Below are 21,997 nucleotides of genomic sequence, written 5' to 3'. Positions count from 1 at the left end.
CTTCTGGTTGGTTACTATGGTTAAAAGACTTGATTTCATCTGGCTTTTACTATCTGATGCCAGAACTAGGTCAAAAGCTGAGAGAGAACAGGAGGGGACATGATGAGAAGGGGCCATGCAACGCAAGAGAAGGCCTGTCTGGTTCTTTGACATTGCACAGCAAGGACTTGTAAGGTGCTGATGGGTTGGACACACCATCACCAGTGCATGGACTCTGGGTGTCCTGAAGGTTCCTGAAGGCAATTTCTTTTGAGCAAAGCAGGGCTAATTCACCTTGGAGAGAAATGCCCCTTGGAAAATCTTTCCTCCCCATGGTCTCATCAAATTAAAAAAAAAAAAAAGAGAGAGAGAGAGAGAGAAGACTTTCTTATTCATTTGTCTGCAAACGTAGCCCAGCTTTTTGTACTGACTTTACCTTAACTTCTGATATGGTGCTCTCCAGTTCATAAATCAGGACCTCAGTACAGTTACTGAGTCGTATCTGTAACTCTTTTTATTGACACTGACATAGTCTTTCTTCCCCTCTTAAACTTTAATGATGGTAGGATTGGCAGATGGTGCAAACAGAGAATCAGGTTTTCTTTGTGACCTACACTCTCTCTAGCACCCTCACTGATATTCCTAGACAGAAATTGCTGGGGCATTTTATGTATTCATCAGCTTCCTAACAATTGAGACCATCCAGTAAATCACAACAGGCTCTCTGAGGCCTGGTTCAACCAAAGAATTTTTTTTTTTTCTTCTGCGCTGTCTGTGTTATGCTTCCCGCTCCGGCTGGCTGGATTCCTTCTGAGGCCATGGTGCTGTGGGAATGATTCCTTTCCTGTAGCAGCTCAGAGATGGGGGCTTTGAGTCCCCCTTCCATAAGTTTCATATGAAGAAGATAAAAGATAACCTGCTGTGCTGCTGTATGCTCTACCTTTTCGTTAACAATGGAATTTGATAGTATCTTGGGAAGGGAAGAATAGGGCTTTGCGATGGGCCCAATCATTTGGGAAAGGTTTAAGCATGATACCTCTGCATGGCTGGTAATGGCATGTTGCTTCTACTTTTCTTTAGATTGCTAAGTTGGAAAAAGAGCTTGAAGACGCCAAGAGAGAAATGGCTTCATTCTCTTCTTCCTTGCTTCTTCCTTCAGTTCCAGGGCATACAGGGAACCTCCAGCCACCGCCTTCACTCCCAGGCACTGTTTCTGGAGGCATCCCACCACCTCCTCCACTGCCTGGTGCAACTAGAGTGGCCCCAGTGCCTCCACCGCCCCCTCCTCTCCCGGGTGCAGTTTCTGGGGGCATCCCACCGCCCCCTCCTCTCCCAGGCTCTGCTTCTGGGGGCATCCCACCGCCCCCTCCTCTCCCAGGTGTGGTTTCTGGGGGCATCCCACCGCCCCCTCCGCTTCCAGGCTCTGCTTCTGGGGGCATCCCACCGCCCCCTCCTCTCCCAGGTGTGGTTTCTGGGGGCATCCCACTGCCCCCTCCGCTTCCAGGCTCTGCTTCTGGGGGCATCCCACCACCCCCTCCTCTCCCAGGTGTGGTTTCTGGGGGCATCCCACCACCCCCTCCGCTTCCAGGCTCTGCTTCTGGGGGCATCCCACCACCCCCTCCTCTCCCAGGTGTGGTTTCTGGGGGCATCCCACCGCCCCCTCCGCTTCCAGGCTCTGCTTCTGGGGGCATCCCACTGCCACCTCCTCTCCCAGGTGTGGTTTCTGGGGGCATCCCTCCCCCACCTCCACTTCCAGGCTCTACTTCTGGGGGCATCCCTCCCCCACCTCCACTTCCAGGCATTGGTGGGGGCATCCCTCCCCCGCCTCCTCCTCCAGGTGGTCCTGGGATCCCACCACCCCCACCAGGAATGGGTGCCCCTCCTCCTCTTCCCCCTGGCTTTGGTGGCTGGGGAGTGCCTGCAGCTCCAGTTCTTCCATATGGATTAGCTCCAAAGAAGACTTATAAGCCAGATGTACAGCTGAGGAGACCAAATTGGTCCAAGGTAAGACCTATTTTTTTAGGCCTTCATAAACCCTGTTCTTTCACCCAAATGAGCTCCTCTTTCCTGGTGTGGCATCTTGCCACACAATATCGTAGTGTCATGAAACCACTCAATCAGGATGACACTTTCCATGCTCTATAGACAAAGGTGATCTCAAGGTGATCTCGTCTGTGTGTCCAGAGAGAGCAGAGCAGAGCAGAGTGCACAGACTAGAAGTGCTTGGTGGCTGAAGGGGCACACAACTGGGACAGGCTACCTTTGCAGCGTGATGTTGTCCCTTCCAGCTTGCAATGCAAAGGGACAGGCTGTTTCCTAGTTAGTCTGCAGCCATGGATTAATTGACTCTATTTAGTTTCACTGATGTTCATTGAATATTTTCTGCCCTCTGCCTTGTAGAAAGCGCTTTGAAGGTGACTCCATGGTAACAATTTAATAATCACAACCTTTTTGAAATATGCAGGCAGCAGATAATTACCCTGCTTGATAGAGTACAGACTACTTTTGTCATTTAAATTACATTTCCCCCCTGCTCTTTCTTCCTTTTTTACTGGGATGCAGCTAATGAATGTGTATGTGAACAGAATTGCTGTCCTAGCTGCTTTTGCATTTGAGCAGCAGTAGGCTCACAAGGTCTCTGCTGGCAATAGAGTTTCTAGTGGAGAAATAGCTTTTAGCCTAAAGCGTATGTATCTGCCTGCACACAGCTTGTTGTCACAAAGATACTCCAGGTAATGGCTTATTTGTTTATTAGGCTGATCATTTGCTTTGGTGGCTTGAATTCAAATGCTGCTATCTCAGAACTGCAGTTGTGTGGATGATACTACTACTTGGCAGTCTGACACCAAATGAGTTTGCTGAAGGCCAACCAGGGTAAATTGAAAGAGCTGCAATAGTTGGAGTGCTATTTGCCACAGTGCATTAGACCTGTACGAAAGTTATTCCATCAGTCTGTCAGCAACAAACTTGTCAATATTCAGTGTGTTCATCATTCCTACATTGTGAATGAAGTTTTATTATCATGCTGTTACTGTGCTAGTCTTCAGGGCAATCATAAATACAGTCAGGAGAAGGTTTTTCAAAAAGTGGTGGTAACGGAGTTATCAGAACTGCTTGTGGTCTGATTCTGTCTCCAAATTCCAGGTTTCATGTTCAAAAGTAGGTGGTTCCTCTGAGCTTAAAAGTCATCGATTTAAGATGCCAAACAACTGTGACGAGCGTGAGGGAGGGAAGAAATACCCAGTCCTCATATCCCTTCTAAACTCATGTGTTCATTAACATGGTAATTCTTTGTGGAGGGTATTGGGCAGGAGTGATTTGCAATGAAAATGAAGTCTAGATGAAAGATGGTCAAGAATGTCTGAATGGATGGTGAAAGAGAATGGCACATGAAAAAGAAGAGTCAGGTTATTAAGGGTGATTGTTTCCGGCTCTAAATTAGTGCTTAAAAAGAAGGAAAAATCTATGCTCAGAGTGTTTGTGAAAATAATAAGAGAAGTTAAGAAGGATTTTTATTATTATTATTTTTATTATTTAAACCAGAGAGAGATGCATTTAAGTCTGGAGATAGCTGCTATGAAAAATTTTAGAAGTTTAGAAAGGGAAAGTGATTCATAAGCTAATGGAGAAACATGGTAAAAATTGGCTGATGCCAGATGTAACAGCTGAGAAGAGCTGATTATATAAAGTGAAAAGAGGATGCCTATCTCTGGAAGGGAATGCAGACTTACCTATGACTTGTTTATAGACAAACCTCTGTCTCTTACCTGATAGCTTGAAGAGTCAGAAAGAGGCAAAGGTAGATTTGGAGGTAGTGCTGAAATCCCTGAGAGATTTAATGGAAAAGGAAGGGGTGGAGGACTGAAGCAAGTCACAGACCTTGGGCACTAATGAAAATAGAACGGAGCTCAATGTGAGCTGGGACAAACTGAAGCTGTGAGCTGTGATAAACTTGAGGGGAAGGAGTACTGTTCTAAAGGCTTCTGGGGTTCATGCTTTGTGTTTCTTGCAGATCGTGGCTGAAGACCTCTCTCAGGATTGTTTCTGGACAAAAGCAAAAGAAGACCGGTTTGAGAATGATGAGCTCTTTGCTAAGCTTACACTCACCTTTTCTGCCCAAACAAAGTGTGAGTGCCAAGCTCGGCATCATTGTAAGAAGGACTGGGGTAGTGCTTGAAGGGTTGCTGGCCCCCTTTGGAGGGGATTTATAGGAGCTAGGTACGCCCATCTTGTTGAACAAGGGGAAATGGATCAAGTGTATTTAAGTAGTTCAGCACCTTGAGAAAGAATTTTGCATAGTGACTGTGGATTCGAAACACCACAAGTTTGGAGGAGAGTGGGAAGAAAGCTTACAATCAAATGTCTTCAGATGAACTAATTTTTTTTTTCTCTCCCTCTGCCATCCGCCGTACGTCCCTGTGTTCTTCTCTGTGGATTCATCTCATGTCACCTGTAGCCTCCAAGGGTGAGTAGTATCTGAGTGGTTTGGGGAAATCTAGTCTTTGAAACACAATTCAGTGGGAGTGGGAGTTGCTACCTCTCAGTGAGAGACACCTAGGCAGAGAGTAAGCCTAAAGAAGGATTTCACAGCAGGAATGTGCTAGCTCGAGCTATATGCCTGTACTAGTAATGGGAAAGGACTCTAAGGATTGCTTTACCTCTCAAGAGGACAGTGTTTCAGCTGTGTTGTCAGGTTACTGCATCAGCTCCAGCTGCCTCCTTCTCTGTTCCTTTACTTTGAAGTGGTTGAGAACAGGATGTGCAAATCTTGTTCAGCAGGCACCAAGCTCCTCTAGTGGTAATGCCCTCATGCTAGGTGACTGTGACAAGTTTTCCCCCACCTCATTGTGAAAGTTTTTCAGTGTTGAAGATGCATTGTTCCCCTATCCGTGTACTAATTCTCAGCTCTTGTCCTCTGAATATTACCTCTTAGCCAAAAATCCTGGTGACTTGGGTTTGCTTAGGTATGGAAAGGAATAGACTTTATATAAAAAGAGGTTCCCTGACAGACAAGTAAGGCTCTACCTTCTTGTTCAGTCTGTATTTCCCCTCTACCACTAGACCCTCCTGACAATGCTTTGGATGTGAAGTCCTTGTCAAAACAGTCTTGGTAGCAAGGAGCTGTACACATGTCAGGGCAGAGCAAGTTTTAAGTGCTAATCATGCTGCAGATTGCTGTTGCAGCCCAGCTAATACACTTCCTTCCTCATTCAGTTTTATCTAGGTTTGTTCACTTGACCCTTAATGAGTAAAGCTAGTGTCTGTGGCTTCAGAACTACCATCCTCATCTCCTTGCGTAGAATTAATGTGTTTATAGATGGTAGAATTTTTTTCCTCTTTCTCTAAGCAGCAAAACCAGAATTCATCCCTGTTTGGAAAAGGGCGTGCAGTCCTTGTCAGCCTCCTGCATGCTGCTTTTTGGATGATTGAGAGGGGAGCAGTGCTTTGTTTCCCCCTTTTCTCCCTATCCCTTGACACTGACTCTTTCTACTCCCTGCCTCTGAGAGCAGAACATTAACATTAGCCTCTTAGTGACAGACTGCTTTCTCATTTCTAGGACCCTCGAGGGATCTCCAGATTATGAGAGTTTGGTTTTTAATAGGAATTTTTTCAGCTGTGTGCACAGATGACTAATCCACTGACCCGGAGTTTTGCATGCTGCATATGTTGATTCCGGTTTTATCAGATGTGTGGGTGTGTTTTTAATGTTGATTTGACAGAATGCTGGACACAATTTTTTTTTTTATTGTCCTCTTGTCTATTCTTGTTAAGAATCAATTCTTCCCCTTCAGCATCCTCATTTGTTTCAGTTATTGCTGAATGAGTCTTGTGTTGTGTGAGATCACGAGTGATGCTGGGTGAGACAAAAGGCCCGTCCAACCCAGTATTTGATCTTCCAATTCAGGATTTTCTCCTGTCAGGGCTCTATTTGTTCTTTGTAGGCATTTTGAACCACCTTCTGGAAGGAGGCTGGGCCTGATCTGTATCTATAGCCAGCTTGCCACCTTCCATCTCCAGGCCCTCCAGAAACGGCACAGGATGTTTGAATCAGCTTGATGATGTGTGCTTTCCACCATCATCTTTGAAGGTTTTGTACTTGAAGTTCTTCGTGTTTGACCTGAGATGTCTATCCTGTGTAGGCTGGCAGGAGTAAGCTGTTTTAGTAAGCTGGCCTTACTAAGATCTTGTTAAGATATGGGAGCCCTTCAGGATGAGGAGTTCCCATGCAGCCAGCAGCAAAGAAAGGGACCTCCCAGCTCAGCTGTTGCCACACTATACCCATATCTGTTTGTGGTTGGCAGATGTTCCCTTGACCATTCTGGCCAATTCTCCAGGTGGAACTGTGGCAGGCCTCAGCGTTTTTGGTACATGAAAGTGGCCTCTCCTTCTGCATCCTCTTCTTCCCCTTTGGGAGAAGAGGGCTACCTTAAATACTGCAGTCTTTCTGTATCTTGAACATGTTCTACAACAAAATTAGGCAAATCTCTATGGTACTTACATCATTTTGTACTGGTGTATTTTTAATATGCTCATGGTACATTTTTTTGAAGAATTTGTGTGGCTCTTTCAAACCAGTAACTGATGTCCGGGAGAGCTCTGTTGCCCTTGTGGTATGGAGCAGTTAGTCAGACCACTCTGAGCATCTGTGATTTGGTTAAGGGAGATGGGCAGCTTCTGAGTCAAGACAGTTCTGGCCCAGCTGTGTGCAATGTTTGTTGTGGTGATAGAAAGGGTGTGGTGACAAAATCCATGAACAGGACCCAAAAGTAGCGGGGAAAAAAAAAAAAAAAAAAAAAAAACCACTCTGAATTCCTTGTTTTTCGGCTATGGAGCTTGTTCTCTGAACCAAGAGTAGAGATGAATGAGGTCAGTAACTTAGTCAGCTGTGCATGAGAGTGTCTCTATTTCTTGCTTTCCAGCTCCAGTAAGTTGATGCAAAGGCTGCAGCATCTTGGTATCAGGCATGAAAGTTCCCTAAAGAGACACTTTCAGAAGTAGAATCTGCTCTGGCAAGGCAGCCTTTAATTTTTAACTGCCTTCTAATTAAAACCACTGAGTTGCACTTAGTTGTATCTGATGAGATTGGCTGTTCATGGAGCTCTGCTCTGCAAAGACATAAGCTGCACTGCACTTGGCCATCTTCTTTCTTGTTGTTCTTGCCTGTGACATAAGCTTCCAGCTGTGACAACCAGAAGTTCATTTTTCCTGAAGTTAAGCTTCCCCATCCCACCTTTAATCTGGAGGTTTAAGAACCACCTTTTCCATGTATGAGAGATCAGTGATTCTACCTCCCCTTGATTTTTTTTTAATCCCTTTCAATAAGTCAATAAAATGGCCAGTGATGATTCATCTATTTAAATGTTGATTCTCCTGGACTTTAACATCCCTTTCAGCAAAATGAATGGTCTAGCAGGAAGAGTAAGGGCAGAGGTGGTGCCCAGAGTTCCTCTGTTCCCTAAAGCTGCTCAGCCATTCCCAGGATGTTATGGAGTGTGGTGGTGTACTGTTAATCTCATAGCTGCCTATGAGCTGCATTTGAAGTCTGGATACTGTGATTTGGACTCCCCTATCCATTCTCTTCCCCCTCCACAAATTCTGCTTTTACTACCTGACCCAAGAAGTCTGTTAAGAGTAGGCTGCTTGACAAAGTCTGTACAGAATCGTGTACAGTGAGTTACTACTCTTCTCACTGACTGTTTTTCCTCTCTTACCCTCTGTGTTACCAGGTGAATGTTGGGGCTCTCTTTCCCCATCTTAGTGCACTCTTTATAGTCTATTTCACTGTTAAATATTTATGGAGCTAGGAGCAAATGGAGCATGTGGTGCACTTTCCTCCATAGCAAGGTAGGCTCTGCTCTTCAGAGACTCCAGGCCTGTGAATGTTTTACAAGCTTGGAGTATGAGTCTGGTTGCGATGGATGCACGGCTGGGAGGTGAGACCCCAAACAGACTACTAGGCAATATCCCAGGTGAACTGCGAGCATCCTTTTGGGCTTTTGCTATTTCCCTACTGCTACATGTGAGGAAGATCAGCAGACTCCAGGAGGCCACTGCATAGTTGCCACACATTGCCTGGGGAAAGGGAGCGCCCCTGGTAGAGGGTGCTCTCTGCCTTTTACTCCTTGAGGAGCTCCAGGCCCTATCCTTCAGAAGGACCCTGTCTTGAGGACAGAGTTTGTGACTGTTATTACATCCCAACACTTATGGTTAGCCCTAAGACTGTGCAAAAGAGAGGATGTATGAATAAGAGGATTTGAAAGGTGATTAACACAGACATTCCCCCCCCATTACGTTCCTCAAAAGGTAGAAGTGAGGGAAAAGGTTCAAGCTGATGCCTTTTCACTTACCCATCACCTTAAAATAATCTCTCAGTCATGGAAATAGGTTTACTATGGGTTACAGTAAGTCATATGCTTTCCCTCTCACCCCACAAATAGATGCAAAGTTATGTGAGGGATTTAGGCAGGGAACTTCATGGTTGCCTGTCTGGATCAGTATAGCTGAGAGTTGTTCAGCCAGGTTACATTTGGACTATGCTTCTTAGAGGCCAGAGGTATTTATATGCCTGTGACCTTTGTGTCTCTTTGTTGCAGAGTGCAACATTCTCAAACTTTTCATTGTCAAGGCCTTGGGTTATCCGTATCCTAGTGTGCTGCTCCTACAGAAGTCTAGTTTGTCTACAATTCCTTGTACTGAACTCATTTCTCAACCTTTGGAGGCTGAGGCATGTGAGTGAACCATGCTTTTTGCCAAGGGCTCACATTGCCCCAGAGGAGTGTTTGTGTTTGACTCACAACCTTAGTTATTCTTTTGTTGTTCCTTGTCAAGGAAGGTGGGAAGAGAAAACCCTTTGGACTTCATCTGAAAGCTAAAGACCCTCCTAGTGTTTGCAGATGAGGGGCTAGCAGCTTGCAGAGCTTATCTTCTGCTTTTAAGGAATTTTGGCTGTTCCCCTCGTCCAGGGGAGTCCTTGTCTACGGCTGTGGTAGCAGCAGTCCCACACCTCCCATAGCTGGTAACTAAAAACACATGTAAACACAATTTATCTCTATTTAAACCTGCCAAAAAAGTGATGTGACTGGGGAGTGCAGGAGCCACACTTCATGTTCCAGTGCTTGCAGTGTGGAGGAACATCTTGCAGTGAACCAAGGAAAGGAGGACTCATCCTTCTGCTCAGATTGTGATGTTCACACAGTCTGATCTGGGGCAGTGTGCTTGGCCGTGAGCCCTTCTGGAAAGAATTCACTTTTGGGGGGGGGGGGGGGAAGGAATTGATTCACCTGGTTGGCACAAGTGTCAGGTTAAGTTGGACACCTGTAACCACAAACCCTCTCTGTTAAGTGAGACTTTTTTTTTTCTTGCCAGGCTTTGTGGATGTGATGCTGTGCTTTCTGTAGCTCTCATGAGAGCTTTCAGTAATAGTGGCATTCCTACTCACTCCTTTTTAGGTAGGACAGAACTCCTTCAAAGAGGACTGGAGATAGCTGAACAATTTTGCACAGAAGGCAACTTTGCTAGTAATGCTGAGAGCAGTGTGAGATCATGGACACAGCAAATGGCAAGGTGGCCCTGTGTCCTCTAGGAGCTAGTTATGGTGCTTTTGGTTCTGTTGATACTCTTCTGGCATAACCACTTTTCCAATATTTCATTTCTTTAGAAACATTTTAATTGCTTTTGTGTTCTCAAGTAACTTTTGTTCAGTGATTGCACCTGTCTTCCTTGGAGTTAGGGATATATTGCATGGTCCAGTCATGCTTAACCTACAGTGCACAGAGTTCCCAGGACACTTAGAGTCTGTGTGAGTGCAGGCAATGACTCAGTGAGGAGAGCACTTTAAAGACATTTTCCAGGAGATATCGGTAAACCCCAAACTCTAGGTCTGTATGGAAATGCTCAATTTTCAGGACCATTAGAGGGAAGTATGCACTTTCTGCATTATTTGTTAAGTAAATATTCCTTGCTGCTTTTCTGTGCTCTGTGCACGTCCTGGCCTCAGTAGAATTGGAGGATGGAAACTGCGTGTTGTGGGCTTGGGATCACTTTGGCTCCACAAGACTAGGGCATGTGGCTGTGAAACATGTAGTTGATGCAGAGCTTTGCAAAGACTAGGTGAAACCTGAGTGCACACAGGCAGTGTTAGTGCTGTGGCTGGCTGTATCTGCAGGGAAAAGTGTTTGGACATCAGTTTCCTGTGTTTCCGTATTTTTTTCATTGCATAATGCAGCCCCCACTACCCAACTATGCAATGCACTAATGCTACACTTATTTCCTCCCACCAGCTGTATTTTGTATTATTTCAGCTACTAAAAATCTCTGTTTTGTGCTGCTCTTCTCTCAGGAGGCCTGTGTGTCTGCTTCTCTGTCTCTTTTGGAAGCAGAACTGCTTATGCTTTTACTCTGCCTTGGTTTTCTTTTTCTTCTTTTTCCTTCTCCTACCCCTTGAGGCTCAAGGACTGGTCTTCTGGGAGAATTATTACCTCCATCCTGGGCTCTGGTCATGTTCGGACCAGCTTGTCCAGGTGCAAAGGTCGCAGTGAGAGACCATCTCCCAGATTTCCTCACGTTCACGGCTGCTCTATTTCTGTCCTGAAGAGCTGTCCTTCAGAAATGCAGCTCCCCAGAAATACCACCCTCCCCTTGGTGCTTTCCTGGGAAAGTCTTCAGGCAGCAGTAAGAGGCACTTGTCAGAGCTGTTGAAATTTGCTCATTTTCCACGCTTCACAAGGAGCATAAACACTTCACTGCCAGAAGTGCTATCAAATTTGAATGAAACTGGGGGCAGTCCACACACACTGAATCCCTGTCCTGGTGGCCTCTAGGTATTCCTCACGATCTGCCCACCCATGGGGGAAAACCTCACCCTCCTTTCTCCATCCAAAAATTTGCTTTGGCGCAGGGCAGGTGAGTCAGAAACTTTCTGATTCCTGTTCTCACTGGGATACTGAGTACTCAGAAGTTGGGAAATACCAAGGGAAGGGTGACCATGCTATCTCTACTGACCTCTCTGCAGTCAGCTCTTGTCATGATGAGAGTTATCCGGATCGAGGACTTAACTGAGCTTCAGGCTTAGAGGCAGCTTGCATCCAGCAGAACTTGTAAGCTGTGGCTTACTGTTGGCCTAGCTCTCCAGATGGCTCTGCACCCCGCTCCTTCGAGATTTGCTATATTAATCAACGTGTTAAGTAATACTTAACACATTGAACTCAGTACAGGGCTTAGAAGGGCTTATCAGCACAGCTTCAGTGCTGCATCAATCCCTGGAGTCAGATCACATCAGCGCTGTGCCAAAGCACCTAATGCTCAGTCAGACCTGACTTCAAGGATTCCTGTGATACTGAAGCCAGTGATGAACATCCTGCAGCCTGGAGGGAGGGTGTTGGAGACATATTCGAGCGACAGTGCAGACCTGCAATCAGTCTGGCAAGGCAAGCGCTGGGAGCTAATGCATGTGCTTGGACAAGAGGGAACAGACACCCAGCTATGTCTGCGTTACCTCCCCATCACATCTGCTGTGTGTGTTCTTCCATCATCTAGGGAATCAGAACCTGGTTTTTGTTGCATTGTTTATACACAGATCAGACATCAAAACTGTCTTTTATATTTGCTGTGGGATGTCTCAGTAATATGTCCAGTTCTTTCCAGTAAGTTGCATTTTTAGTAGGTGGCAGGCTATTAATTTTTAGGTGCTACTGATTTTACCCAGCTGCTACTATAAATACTCATCCTGGCCCTGCAAGGCTCTTGGTAGATGCTCAATACTTTTTATTATCTGCCATGCTCCCAAGAATTATGTTCTGTGGCTCCTCCACACACGGCAGCCTCGTGACAGATAGCTTGTTTGCTCCATGCAGCTGGCTTTTGGACAGGATGGGTCCAGATGACACTTGGAAATTGCAGAGTTGGTAAGAGAGACTGCGTCTGTGCCTTGAAGATCAAAGGCAGGAGGCACAGTAATGTATTGAGGATCCAGCAATGACTGTGTAAGGGCTCTAGGCTAGAGTGGCGTCTCTGCTGCTCCCCCGTGCTCTCCCTGCTAGAGCACAGCCACCTGCGTGCTGATGTTTTTGCCTCTCTGACAGTCTGTGGAACTAGCAGCCATGCAAGGCAAAAGGGGAGATAGTTCCTTAAAGCTGTTACCAAATCAGCCCCCGTATGTAGGGAACGGATCTTGAAGCCAAAATTCCTGGTGCTGTGAACCAGGCAGAGCCTGCCTACGTAGTAGTGCACCCCTGGGGAGTTGTGTGAGATTCCTCGTTGCTTAACGGGGTGGAGAGAAAGTAGAATGAGGAGGCATGAGAACATGCAGGTGTGAATTACTTTCTTTGCCCGGGTAGGAAGTAGGAAGTGATAGCTGACCATGCCTGAAAATTCATAGCACTCTCCTCTATTAGGTGAGCTACATCCAGAAAGTAATTAGTGAAGAAATAATTTGTTGCATGTGGTTTGGACCCTTGTAAATAAAAGCAAACAGTCTCACATATCATGCAACAGATTAAAATACTGCATGCTGTATCCACTGGATGGCGTTCTCACTCCTGTGCTCAGGAGATCCTCTTCTGTTTCTCTCATGGAGTATCATTTATTTATTTATTTATTTTCTTAGCTTAGGTGCTGCAGAGGGACATGTGTGCCAGGTAGGCCCTACTGTTGAGGAAGAGAGTAGTTCAGTTGTAACTGTTGTAACTGTTAATCAATTGTTAGTTGACATTTTTTTTTAATAGAAAAACTCCTATCACTTCACACTCTGCTGTTCACATTCTGTATATTTCCTTAAACCTTTATCTCCTGGACTTACAGGGAGTTTTTGTGTCTAACTCACGCTGGAGAAGTTGTTTGCAGGATTACCACTCAGGCACCAAAATCACCAAGATTTGGACTTTGTTGTGACCTGGTTGCCCAGCACAAGAAATTTGACACTTTTCTTTTGCAGCTGAGCATGCTTTGTATAGTCCAAAAAATCTCATGGAAAACAGAATCTTCATGAGCAGAACTTTAAGTGTTGTTTCCTGGTAACTGCAGCTGAAATGACACTAAATCTGACAGTGAAAGCAAAAACAAAGTTCAAATTCCGAGACTGTTGTGAGGACAGAATGTCTGGCTTTGAGAGAGGTTCTATTTCCTCCCCCCCCCCTTATCTGATTTTTTTTTCCAGCATTCTTGCTGCCTTGTGTCACACCTCCCTGTCCCCGTAGCCAAGGCTCTGAAGTCCATCTCTTGCAAGAACAGCTGTGAAAGCAAATCTCAAGTGTACCTTCTGGGAGCCAAGTCAGAGTCTTTGGCAGACCTCTCCGGGAAAGAAGCATGGGCTGGGTGGGGAGAGAGCCTCCAGTTTCTGTTCGTGGCTTTACCTCCTGGCCCCTTCTGGGGCCTTGAGCAAACCACTTTTGAGTGTCCCGTTCCCAGTGCTGGAGTCTTCTCATCTTTTCTGCAGGAAAACTTTCCCCCTTCTATTTAGACACTTGGTTTTTTGTACTGCACCACTAGCGATATTAGCTGAGAGCTGCTTGGTACAGTCCTTTATGCTCTGTAATTTCTCTGTGATCTTCAAACTATCTGGTTTCACTTGGGATTCAAGCTAATGCCCTTACTGCTTAGTCTTGCTTTGTGTGTGTGAGAGGGATCATCAGTGTTTTGTGCAGTCTGTGCTGTTCTTGCTTCTTAAAAATGGAGAGCAGGGCCCTTCTTAATATGTGACCAGTGCTGATTTGCAGCACTGAGTCGCTATGTTTATTTGGGTTTTTTATTTCTAACACTGGTACCAGCAAGTGGTGCTTGTGATCTGGATGCGGCCTGCTTCCTAATAGTTCCTGCCACGAATTCATTGTTTCCCCAGCACGTCTCTCTCTGTCTCAGCCTCTGTGGATCTAATCTCTAAAAACTTGTGGATCAAATCTTGAGCGCTGCAGATGTGCCACAACAAAGGTGAACTGTTGCATTCAGGCCTTCTTCTGATGGACCCGGCAGTGACTGAAGGGCTTGGGAGGCTGCCTGTCCTGCAGCCATCAGGTAGCACGTTGTGCCGTGTGGGGCTCGGCTCGGCTCACGCGAGGTTGCGTTTTAGCACCTCTTAAACGGTTGCAGCACTAGCTAGGGACAGTTCCCCACTTTGCATCTACGTCTGCATGGCAACGCAGAAGACATCACATCCTATTTTCTTTTGCCAGTTGGCATTGATAGGAGTGGATGCTTAGCATCTAGTTTACTTTATTATTCTAGAATTCATATAATATTTGGTACAGAGGAGAACCTGAAACTTCCCAGATGGGAATGGCATCTGCACGTATTTATGGAAGCGTGGCTGTGTTTTTTTCCATCTTTCCTTTATTGGGCTCATGCCCCATCTCTTGCTGGAGCCCTTAGGCTGGCTGTAGCCAGGCCTGTAAGCAGCTGTTACCAACTCCCCACAGGGCAGTTGGTTATATGGGGTTATGTCCCATGAAGTGCAGCGATCTCGTTGAAATGCTGATTTTGGTGCCTGCTTTGGTCCCAAAGAGTAAAGGAGCACACAACCTAGCAGCCTTCACAAGCTCCCATTAGCTGTCTCTGCCTGTTAAAATCTCTCCTAGGTTCCCAGCACAGCTTTAATTGGGCTCATAGTTAGCTGCAGGCTATGCACTCTCCTCTGATCTGATGAGTCCCGCTGCAGCCTGAGTGATGCAGAGGTGAGGATGGCATGGGAAGTTAATGAAGTGGGCTCGTGTCCCCTGCAGCAGGAGCTGTACCAGACCTTATGCTGGCCCCCTCCTCACCCCCAAAATACAGCAACTCAGCTAATTAACCTTGCTGTTGCCCTTTCTGGCCCTCAGGCTGATAAGCAGGAAATACAGTATAAGCTGGGAGAGTGTACATTCACATGAGTGAAACTTCAAGGTAGGAAAATCCTGATCACTTTGGGGCTGTAACCCATCATTTCTTTTTGTAATTAATAAGATTGACTCTCTAAGATTCCTGCCTTGTCTTTCACTGTGTTGAGATGGGTCCTTTGCACTTCCATCTGCCTTAGTTCCCCCCTCCCTTAAATTACCCAGCGCAAAAGCGCGATGTTGCTGAATGAAGTTAGTGTGACTGAATAGGGAGCGGAGAAAGCTTGGCCCTGTGCAAGGGACCACAGATGGAATTAGGGGATGAGAAGAGATGCCTTCTGAAATGCAGGGAGCATTTCTGTATCAAATTCTGCTGCTGGAGGCCTGCATTGCTGTTGTCAGGGCAGACCAGTGGCCGTTTTTTTTGCCTTGCATCTCTCCACTAACCAGAAACCCCTACCTAATATTTCAGAGGAAATCAGGGCAACATGTCTATTTAGGTCAGGCAATGTAACAGTGTTTTCAGCACTGTCATACCTGCAGAAACAGACCTAGAAACACTGTTGATAATTTGTTTCCAGCACAGCTCCCAGGACTGCTTTGAGTGCTTTTCCTTGCCTGCTTTCACCCGCAGAGGGCACCAGTCTGTAGGTCTGAGCAGGGAAGGCTGCGGGCTGCACACACTGGTATTGTAGGAACTGAGTTTTGTTTTATGCTGCCTGGCTTCACTGCCCACATCTCATTTTCATTCCATAAAACATGTTCTTCTGTTTCTCCATCCCATGGCAGGACAAGGGGGCCTGCTGTGCCTTCTAGACACTTGAACTCATGGGCACGTCTTAAGACTGAGGTCTGGCATAGACATAGTACTGTTGCAATCTCCCTTTCTTTTTTTAAAAAAAGGATTGAGAGTGCAAGGAGCAGAAAGGTATTTTAAAGCCAAGTCCACACTCTTTGTGCTGAGTGAAGGGACAATTTTACAGGTAACAGGTCCGCCAGACTATTACCTCTACCTCCCTCAGTAGTAGATGCAAGACTTGTTTCTTCCCTGAGGCTTTCCTGTTCTCTGCCCTGCTTCTGTTGCACACAGCGTTCTTTCTGGAAGACAAGCTTGTGTTCAGCCTGCTTGGTGGGGTTTTTTTGGTTTTATTTTTATTTTTGTCTCTTTTTTCCCCACAGACTACTCTTTTTTAAAAAAACTATTTTATCTCCTTCCTTTTAACCTCTGGATGTTGACTTTGTAAGCAGATATGATGGAACACATTCTGTTTCTTCCTTTAGGCCTGAGCAGTGTAACAGTGATGTAGTAACAGCAGAAGGTCTATTTGGAAAATTTCTCAGTGGAACAGTGGCTATGGGATGAGCAAGGGCTGCACATCCTCTGGCTTGCGGGTGTTCTGGAAACAGGTCAAGGGCAGGTGGGCAGCAGTAGCATGTTTTGGTTATATTTGACTATAAAGCTTCCCATGAGTAGTAAGGCTGGCCTGACAGAAAGTGAAGTTTTGAGACATGTGCCGAGTTACATGTCGTCTCTATCGGCTCTGCAGCGTATGCAGTCGTATGAACACAAAGGCGGTTTTCTTGGTGCTTTGCCCCGAAACCAGCTGTGACTGCTCTCTCTCCTGTGAACGTGTGGCCCAGGACCTGGCTCTGTGATTGCCCTAGCTGCAGGGAGAGTAAGTTTCCATCTGAAGACCGTCTCCTGCTGTGTTCTCACGAGGAGCACCTTGTCCTGGTGCTGTGCAGCGTCCCCAAGCTGCTGGTGTGGCAAGCGTCTGCTGTGTGTTTCCCCTCCCTTTTTGCTCTCTGAGCTTAGATCTGTCTTTCTGAACGTGTTTAATGTCGTCACTGGAGTTCAGTTTTGTGGTTTGAGTTGTCTTTAGGAGTTGTCAGGCTGGCAGACTTTCGTAAGGGGCCACAAGTGATCTGTGTGAAGGGTGTTCAGGTGCTTGCTGAAGATCTGGGCTGCTGTAGTCTACTGCACAGGTGTTTGGGACAGGCAGGGTGGCAGTCCGTGCTTCTGCACCCGAATCAAGCGGTGCTTGCCCTGGTGGCCGGTGTTGTTTAAATTTCAGGCGTTTTAGTGTCTTAGTGTCTCGGCAGCTCAGGTCACAGTGCAAGACCTCCTTTTGGACACCAGGTGGCAGCTGGCTCTCCTGCTTTGGCACTGAGGCTTTGCGACACTGCTGCAAAGGGTGTTTAAATGCAGCAGCTCAGGGACTGTCAGCAAATTTCCAGTCCTAAGGGGGTGTGTGTATTTTTTTTTTTTTTTTTGTGGCGAGCAGAGTCCTGTCTGTGGTAGCTGTGAGAAATCCTGTGGTGCTAGTGCTGTGCAGCCCGTGTGGAGCTTGTCCGAGGCAGCGGTCTGGCAGTGCTGTCGCCAGGTGCAGAGGAGGAGAGTTTGCTCACCGTGGCACGGTTGTACCTCTCTGCTGTGAGTCTCTGCGCTGGTCCAGCAACTGCTGTGCCACCAAGCCTGTGGCCGGTGTGGCACTGCTGCCGCTCTGCACCAGCTTTAGTACGTGGAGAACCCTTTTGCCCAGATACTCCTCCCTTTCTGTGATTCTGCATCTTCCAGCCACGCAGAGCCTAGCTGCACGCCAGGACAGTTCCTGTTGTGGCCGTGCTGGTAACGCGGTGCAGCTCAGGTGTTTCGGTGTCAGGTGTGCAGCTCCAAATAACGCACTGGGAGACCGCGCGGTCGTTCTCCGCGCTGGATTGTTCCACGTGTTAAATGGCCCGTGGGTGAAGTTCCTTGCAGGCGCCTCTGTCTGTTTTTCTTTTTTCTTCTAGTAGGTGTACTCTAGAGAGGCAGGAGGCAGTGGTGTCAGAAGGTCTAGACCTTCACTAGAGAGCAGTGGCCTGTTAGGTCCAGAAGGCGCAACCCGCAGAGGGTATTTAATTTGCAACACGTAAGTAGGTAGTAAGATGCTACTGCAATTGTTGGGAATCTGAACACGTAGGTGGGGGAGATGGAGAGGTGTCGGAGCTCTGAATATCTTGCGTGGACCTGAATCAAAATCCCTCTTGAGAATGAAACTTGAAGCTTTTCTGGAGGGGCCGCTCAGTGCTTCAGGCAGTTAACAAAAAACGTGTGTGTGTGTGTGTAATATATATATTTTTCTTTTTTGGGTTAGCTGGGCCCTCTAAGTGCTCACAAATACCTTTAAAGCTTCCCCACGTGCTCTCCGTGCGTCTCCAGATCTATGAAGCCCTGGAGGCATCACTTCCTCCAGCTCACAAACCTTTTGCTGCAGGCTTTCCTGACGCAAGTGCCTCATCTAGCTGCTGCCGGCCTTCCTTGTTCCTTTCTCAGCAGTGTCAACGGCTTGGTCGCGTCGGTACTTTAGGAGGCAGAGGCCCTCAAAGTTTGGTCACTACTATTGCTTTTTTTATTATTGCACTATTTTGCTCTAGCAGCTGTGCATTTTGTGTCGTTGATGGCTGAAAGGTGGTGATGAATAGGAAGAGAGACTTGGCTTCTGTATTGCTGAGGACTATTTTCAGACAAAGCAGAGATACCCGTTCACAAGGCTAGGAATCCAGTAAATGTCAGTTGAGAACTTTTTGCTAAGGGGAGTAAACGTGGAGGAGCGTGTGCACTCGTCAGGTGTCCTTACAGCCTCACAGAATGACGTAGGCTGGAAGGATGCTCTGGGAATGTCAAGTCAGTCTGTCCGCCTCGGAGCAGGGCCAGCCTCCAAGTTTGCTGAGGTTGCTCAGGGTCTTGCGCGGTCAAATTTTGAGCCTCTTCAAGGTTGGAAGTTCTCCCGCCTGCCCAGGCTTAACCAGACTCCCTTTCCAGTGCTTAAGGACCCTGTTGTGAAAGGCATTCCCCTTGTATCTGCTCAGGATTTTGCTTGCTGCAGCTGGAGACCGTTAGGTCTTAACGTTTTCCCTGCTCTTGCTGGGCTGCTGCCTAGTTTCTCTTGAAACAAGCTTGGATAATGCATGCTGAAAGCATCGGGGTACTTTGTGACGGGACGTTGGGTGCTGTTGCTGCTGGAAGCCTGAATAGTTGCCTTCTCAGGAGGCAGGCGGCATGGAGGGCTTTCTTCCGAGGTCTCCTACGTGTTTAATTTGTGTGAGTACGCGGGGTCCCCGCTCCCCGCACGGTAGCCTGCGAAAGGGCTGGAGGCTGTGCCTGGAGTTACTGTTCCTAGAAGGGTGTCTCGTTCCTCGTTGCGAGTGTGCGGTCCAGATCTACGGGCGTCTAAACGTGTTTCAGACCTGGCAGCGCTTTGTGCGTTACCTCTGTTTCCTGCCTGCGCGTACCGGAGTCCGGAGAGGAAAAACCACAACCAGCTCAGAGGTTTTGCTTGTGCCGAGTTACGTGTCGTCTCTATCGGCTCTGCAGCGTATGCAGTCGTATGAACACAAAGGCGGTTTTCTTGGTGCTTTGCCCCGAAACCAGCTGTGACTGCTCTCTCTCCTGTGAACGTGTGGCCCAGGACCTGGCTCTGTGATTGCCCTAGCTGCAGGGAGAGTAAGTTTCCATCTGAAGACCGTCTCCTGCTGTGTTCGCACGAGGAGCACCTTGTCCTGGTGCTGTGCAGCGTCCCCAAGCTGCTGGTGTGGCAAGCGTCTGCTGTGCGTTTCCCCTCCCTTTTTGCTCTCTGAGCTTAGATCTGTCTTTCTGAACGTGTTTAATGTCGTCACTGGAGTTCAGTTTTGTGGTTTGAGTTGTCTTTAGGAGTTGTCAGGCTGGCAGACTTTCGTAAGGGGCCACAAGTGATCTGTGTGAAGGGTGTTCAGGTGCTTGCTGAAGATCTGGGCTGCTGTAGTCTACTGCACAGGTGTTTGGGACAGGCAGGGTGGCAGTCCGTGCTTCTGCACCCGAATCAAGCGGTGCTTGCCCTGGTGGCCGGTGTTGTTTAAATTTCAGGCGTTTTAGTGTCTTAGTGTCTCGGCAGCTCAGGTCACAGTGCAAGACCTCCTTTTGGACACCAGGTGGCAGCTGGCTCTCCTGCTTTGGCACTGAGGCTTTGCGACACTGCTGCAAAGGGTGTTTAAATGCAGCAGCTCAGGGACTGTCAGCAAATTTCCAGTCCTAAGGGGGTGTGTGTGTTTTTTTTTTTTTTTTTTTTGTGGCGAGCAGAGTCCTGTCTGTGGTAGCTGTGAGAAATCCTGTGGTGCTAGTGCTGTGCAGCCCGTGTGGAGCTTGTCCGAGGCAGCGGTCTGGCAGTGCTGTCGCCAGGTGCAGAGGAGGAGAGTTTGCTCACCGTGGCACGGTTGTACCTCTCTGCTGTGAGTCTCTGCGCTGGTCCAGCAACTGCTGTGCCACCAAGCCTGTGGCCGGTGTGGCACTGCTGCCGCTCTGCACCAGCTTTAGTACGTGGAGAACCCTTTTGCCCAGATACTCCTCCCTTTCTGTGATTCTGCATCTTCCAGCCACGCAGAGCCTAGCTGCACGCCAGGACAGTTCCTGTTGTGGCCGTGCTGGTAATGCGGTGCAGCTCAGGTGTTTCGGTGTCAGGTGTGCAGCTCCAAATAACGCACTGGAAGACCGCGCGGTCGTTCTCCGCGCTGGATTGTTCCACGTGTTAAATGGCCTGTGGGTGAAGTTCCTTGCAGGCGCCTCTGTCTGTTTTTCTTTTTTCTTCTAGTAGGTGTACTCTAGAGAGGCAGGAGGCAGTGGTGTCAGAAGGTCTAGACCTTCACTAGAGAGCAGTGGCCTGTTAGGTCCAGAAGGCGCAACCCGCAGAGGGTATTTAATTTGCAACACATAAGTAGGTAGTAAGATGCTACTGCAGTTGTTGGGAATCTGAACACGTAGGTGGGGGAGATGGAGAGGTGTCGGAGCTCTGAATATCTTGCGTGGACCTGAATCAAAATCCCTCTTGAGAATGAAACTTGAAGCTTTTCTGGAGGGGCCGCTCAGTGCTTCAGGCAGTTAACAAAAAACGTGTGTGTGTGTGTGTGTGTGTGTGTAATATATATATTTTTCTTTTTTGGGTTAGCTGGGCCCTCTAAGTGCTCACAAATACCTTTAAAGCTTCCCCACGTGCTCTCCGTGCGTCTCCAGATCTATGAAGCCCTGGAGGCATCACTTCCTCCAGCTCACAAACCTTTTGCTGCAGGCTTCCCTGACACAAGTGCCTCATCTAGCTGTTGCTGGCCTTCCTTTTTCCTTTCTCAGCAGTGTCAGCGGCTTGGTCACGTCGGTACTTTAGGAGGCAGAGGCCCTCAAAGTTTGGTCACTACTATTGCTTTTTTTATTATTGCACTATTTTGCTCTAGCAGCTGTGCATTTTGTGTCGTTGATGGCTGAAAGGTGGTGATGAATAGGAAGAGAGACTTGGCTTCTGTATTGCTGAGGACTATTTTCAGACAAAGCAGAGATACCCGTTCACAAGGCTAGGAATCCAGTAAATGTCAGTTGAGAACTTTTTGCTAAGGGGAGTAAACGTGGAGGAGCGTGTGCACTCGTCAGGTGTCCTTACAGCCTCACAGAATGACGTAGGCTGGAAGGATGCTCTGGGAATGTCAAGTCAGTCTGTCCGCCTCGGAGCAGGGCCAGCCTCCAAGTTTGCTGAGGTTGCTCAGGGTCTTGCGCAGTCAAATTTTGAGCCTCTTCAAGGTTGGAAGTTCTCCCGCCTGCCCAGGCTTAACCAGACTCCCTTTCCAGTGCTTAAGGACCCTGTTGTGAAAGGCATTCCCCTTATATCTGCTCAGGATTTTGCTTGCTGCAGCTGGAGACCGTTAGGTCTTAACGTTTTCCCTGCTCTTGCTGGGCTGCTGCCTAGTTTCTCTTGAAACAAGTTTGGATAATGCATGCTGAAAGCATCGGGGTGCTTTGTGACGGGACGTTGGGTGCTGTTGCTGCTGGAAGCCTGAATAGTTGCCTTCTCAGGAGGCAGGCGGCATGGAGGGCTTTTTTCCGAGGTCTCCTACGTGTTTAATTTGTGTGAGTACGCGGGGTCCCCGCTCCCCGCACGGTAGCCTGCGAAAGGGCTGGAGGCTGTGCCTGGAGTTACTGTTCCTAGAAGGGTGTCTCGTTCCTCGTTGCGAGTGTGCGGTCCAGATCTACGGGCGTCTAAACGTGTTTCAGACCTGGCAGCGCTTTGTGCGTTACCTCTGTTTCCTGCCTGCGCGTACCGGAGTCCGGAGAGGAAAAACCACAACCAGCTCAGAGGTTTTGCTTGTGCCGAGTTACGTGTCGTCTCTATCGGCTCTGCAGCGTATGCAGTCGTATGAACACAAAGGCGGTTTTC

At 47.6% G+C, this 21,997-nt stretch overlaps 2 protein-coding genes across 4 annotated transcripts in view; both read left to right on the top strand.

Moving 5' to 3' along the window:
- Positions 1-4,235, top strand: part of LOC134146610 (protein diaphanous homolog 1-like) — a 41,208-nt gene extending 36,973 nt beyond the window's left edge. For both annotated transcript variants that reach the window (XM_062586950.1, XM_062586949.1), the window contains 2 exons: positions 1,060-1,983; positions 3,992-4,235. In XM_062586950.1, the coding sequence (XP_062442934.1) occupies positions 1,060-1,983; positions 3,992-4,156 (1,089 nt within the window). In that variant the 3' untranslated portion in view covers positions 4,157-4,235. The remainder of the gene's footprint in view (positions 1-1,059; positions 1,984-3,991) is intronic.
- A 23-nt stretch (positions 4,236-4,258) lies between these two features.
- LOC134146611 (protein diaphanous homolog 1-like) overlaps positions 4,259-21,997 on the top strand; it is a 51,402-nt gene continuing 33,663 nt past the window's right edge. For both annotated transcript variants that reach the window (XM_062586951.1, XM_062586952.1), the window contains exon 1: positions 4,259-4,444. In XM_062586951.1, coding sequence (XP_062442935.1) covers positions 4,339-4,444 — 106 coding nt within the window. In that variant the 5' untranslated portion in view covers positions 4,259-4,338. The remainder of the gene's footprint in view (positions 4,445-21,997) is intronic.

This window comes from Rhea pennata, chromosome 14, assembly GCF_028389875.1.
Source record: "Rhea pennata isolate bPtePen1 chromosome 14, bPtePen1.pri, whole genome shotgun sequence".
NCBI lineage: Eukaryota > Metazoa > Chordata > Aves > Rheiformes > Rheidae > Rhea > Rhea pennata.
Note: the sequence above shows the minus strand (reverse complement) of the source record. Positions and strands in the feature narration are given on the sequence as shown.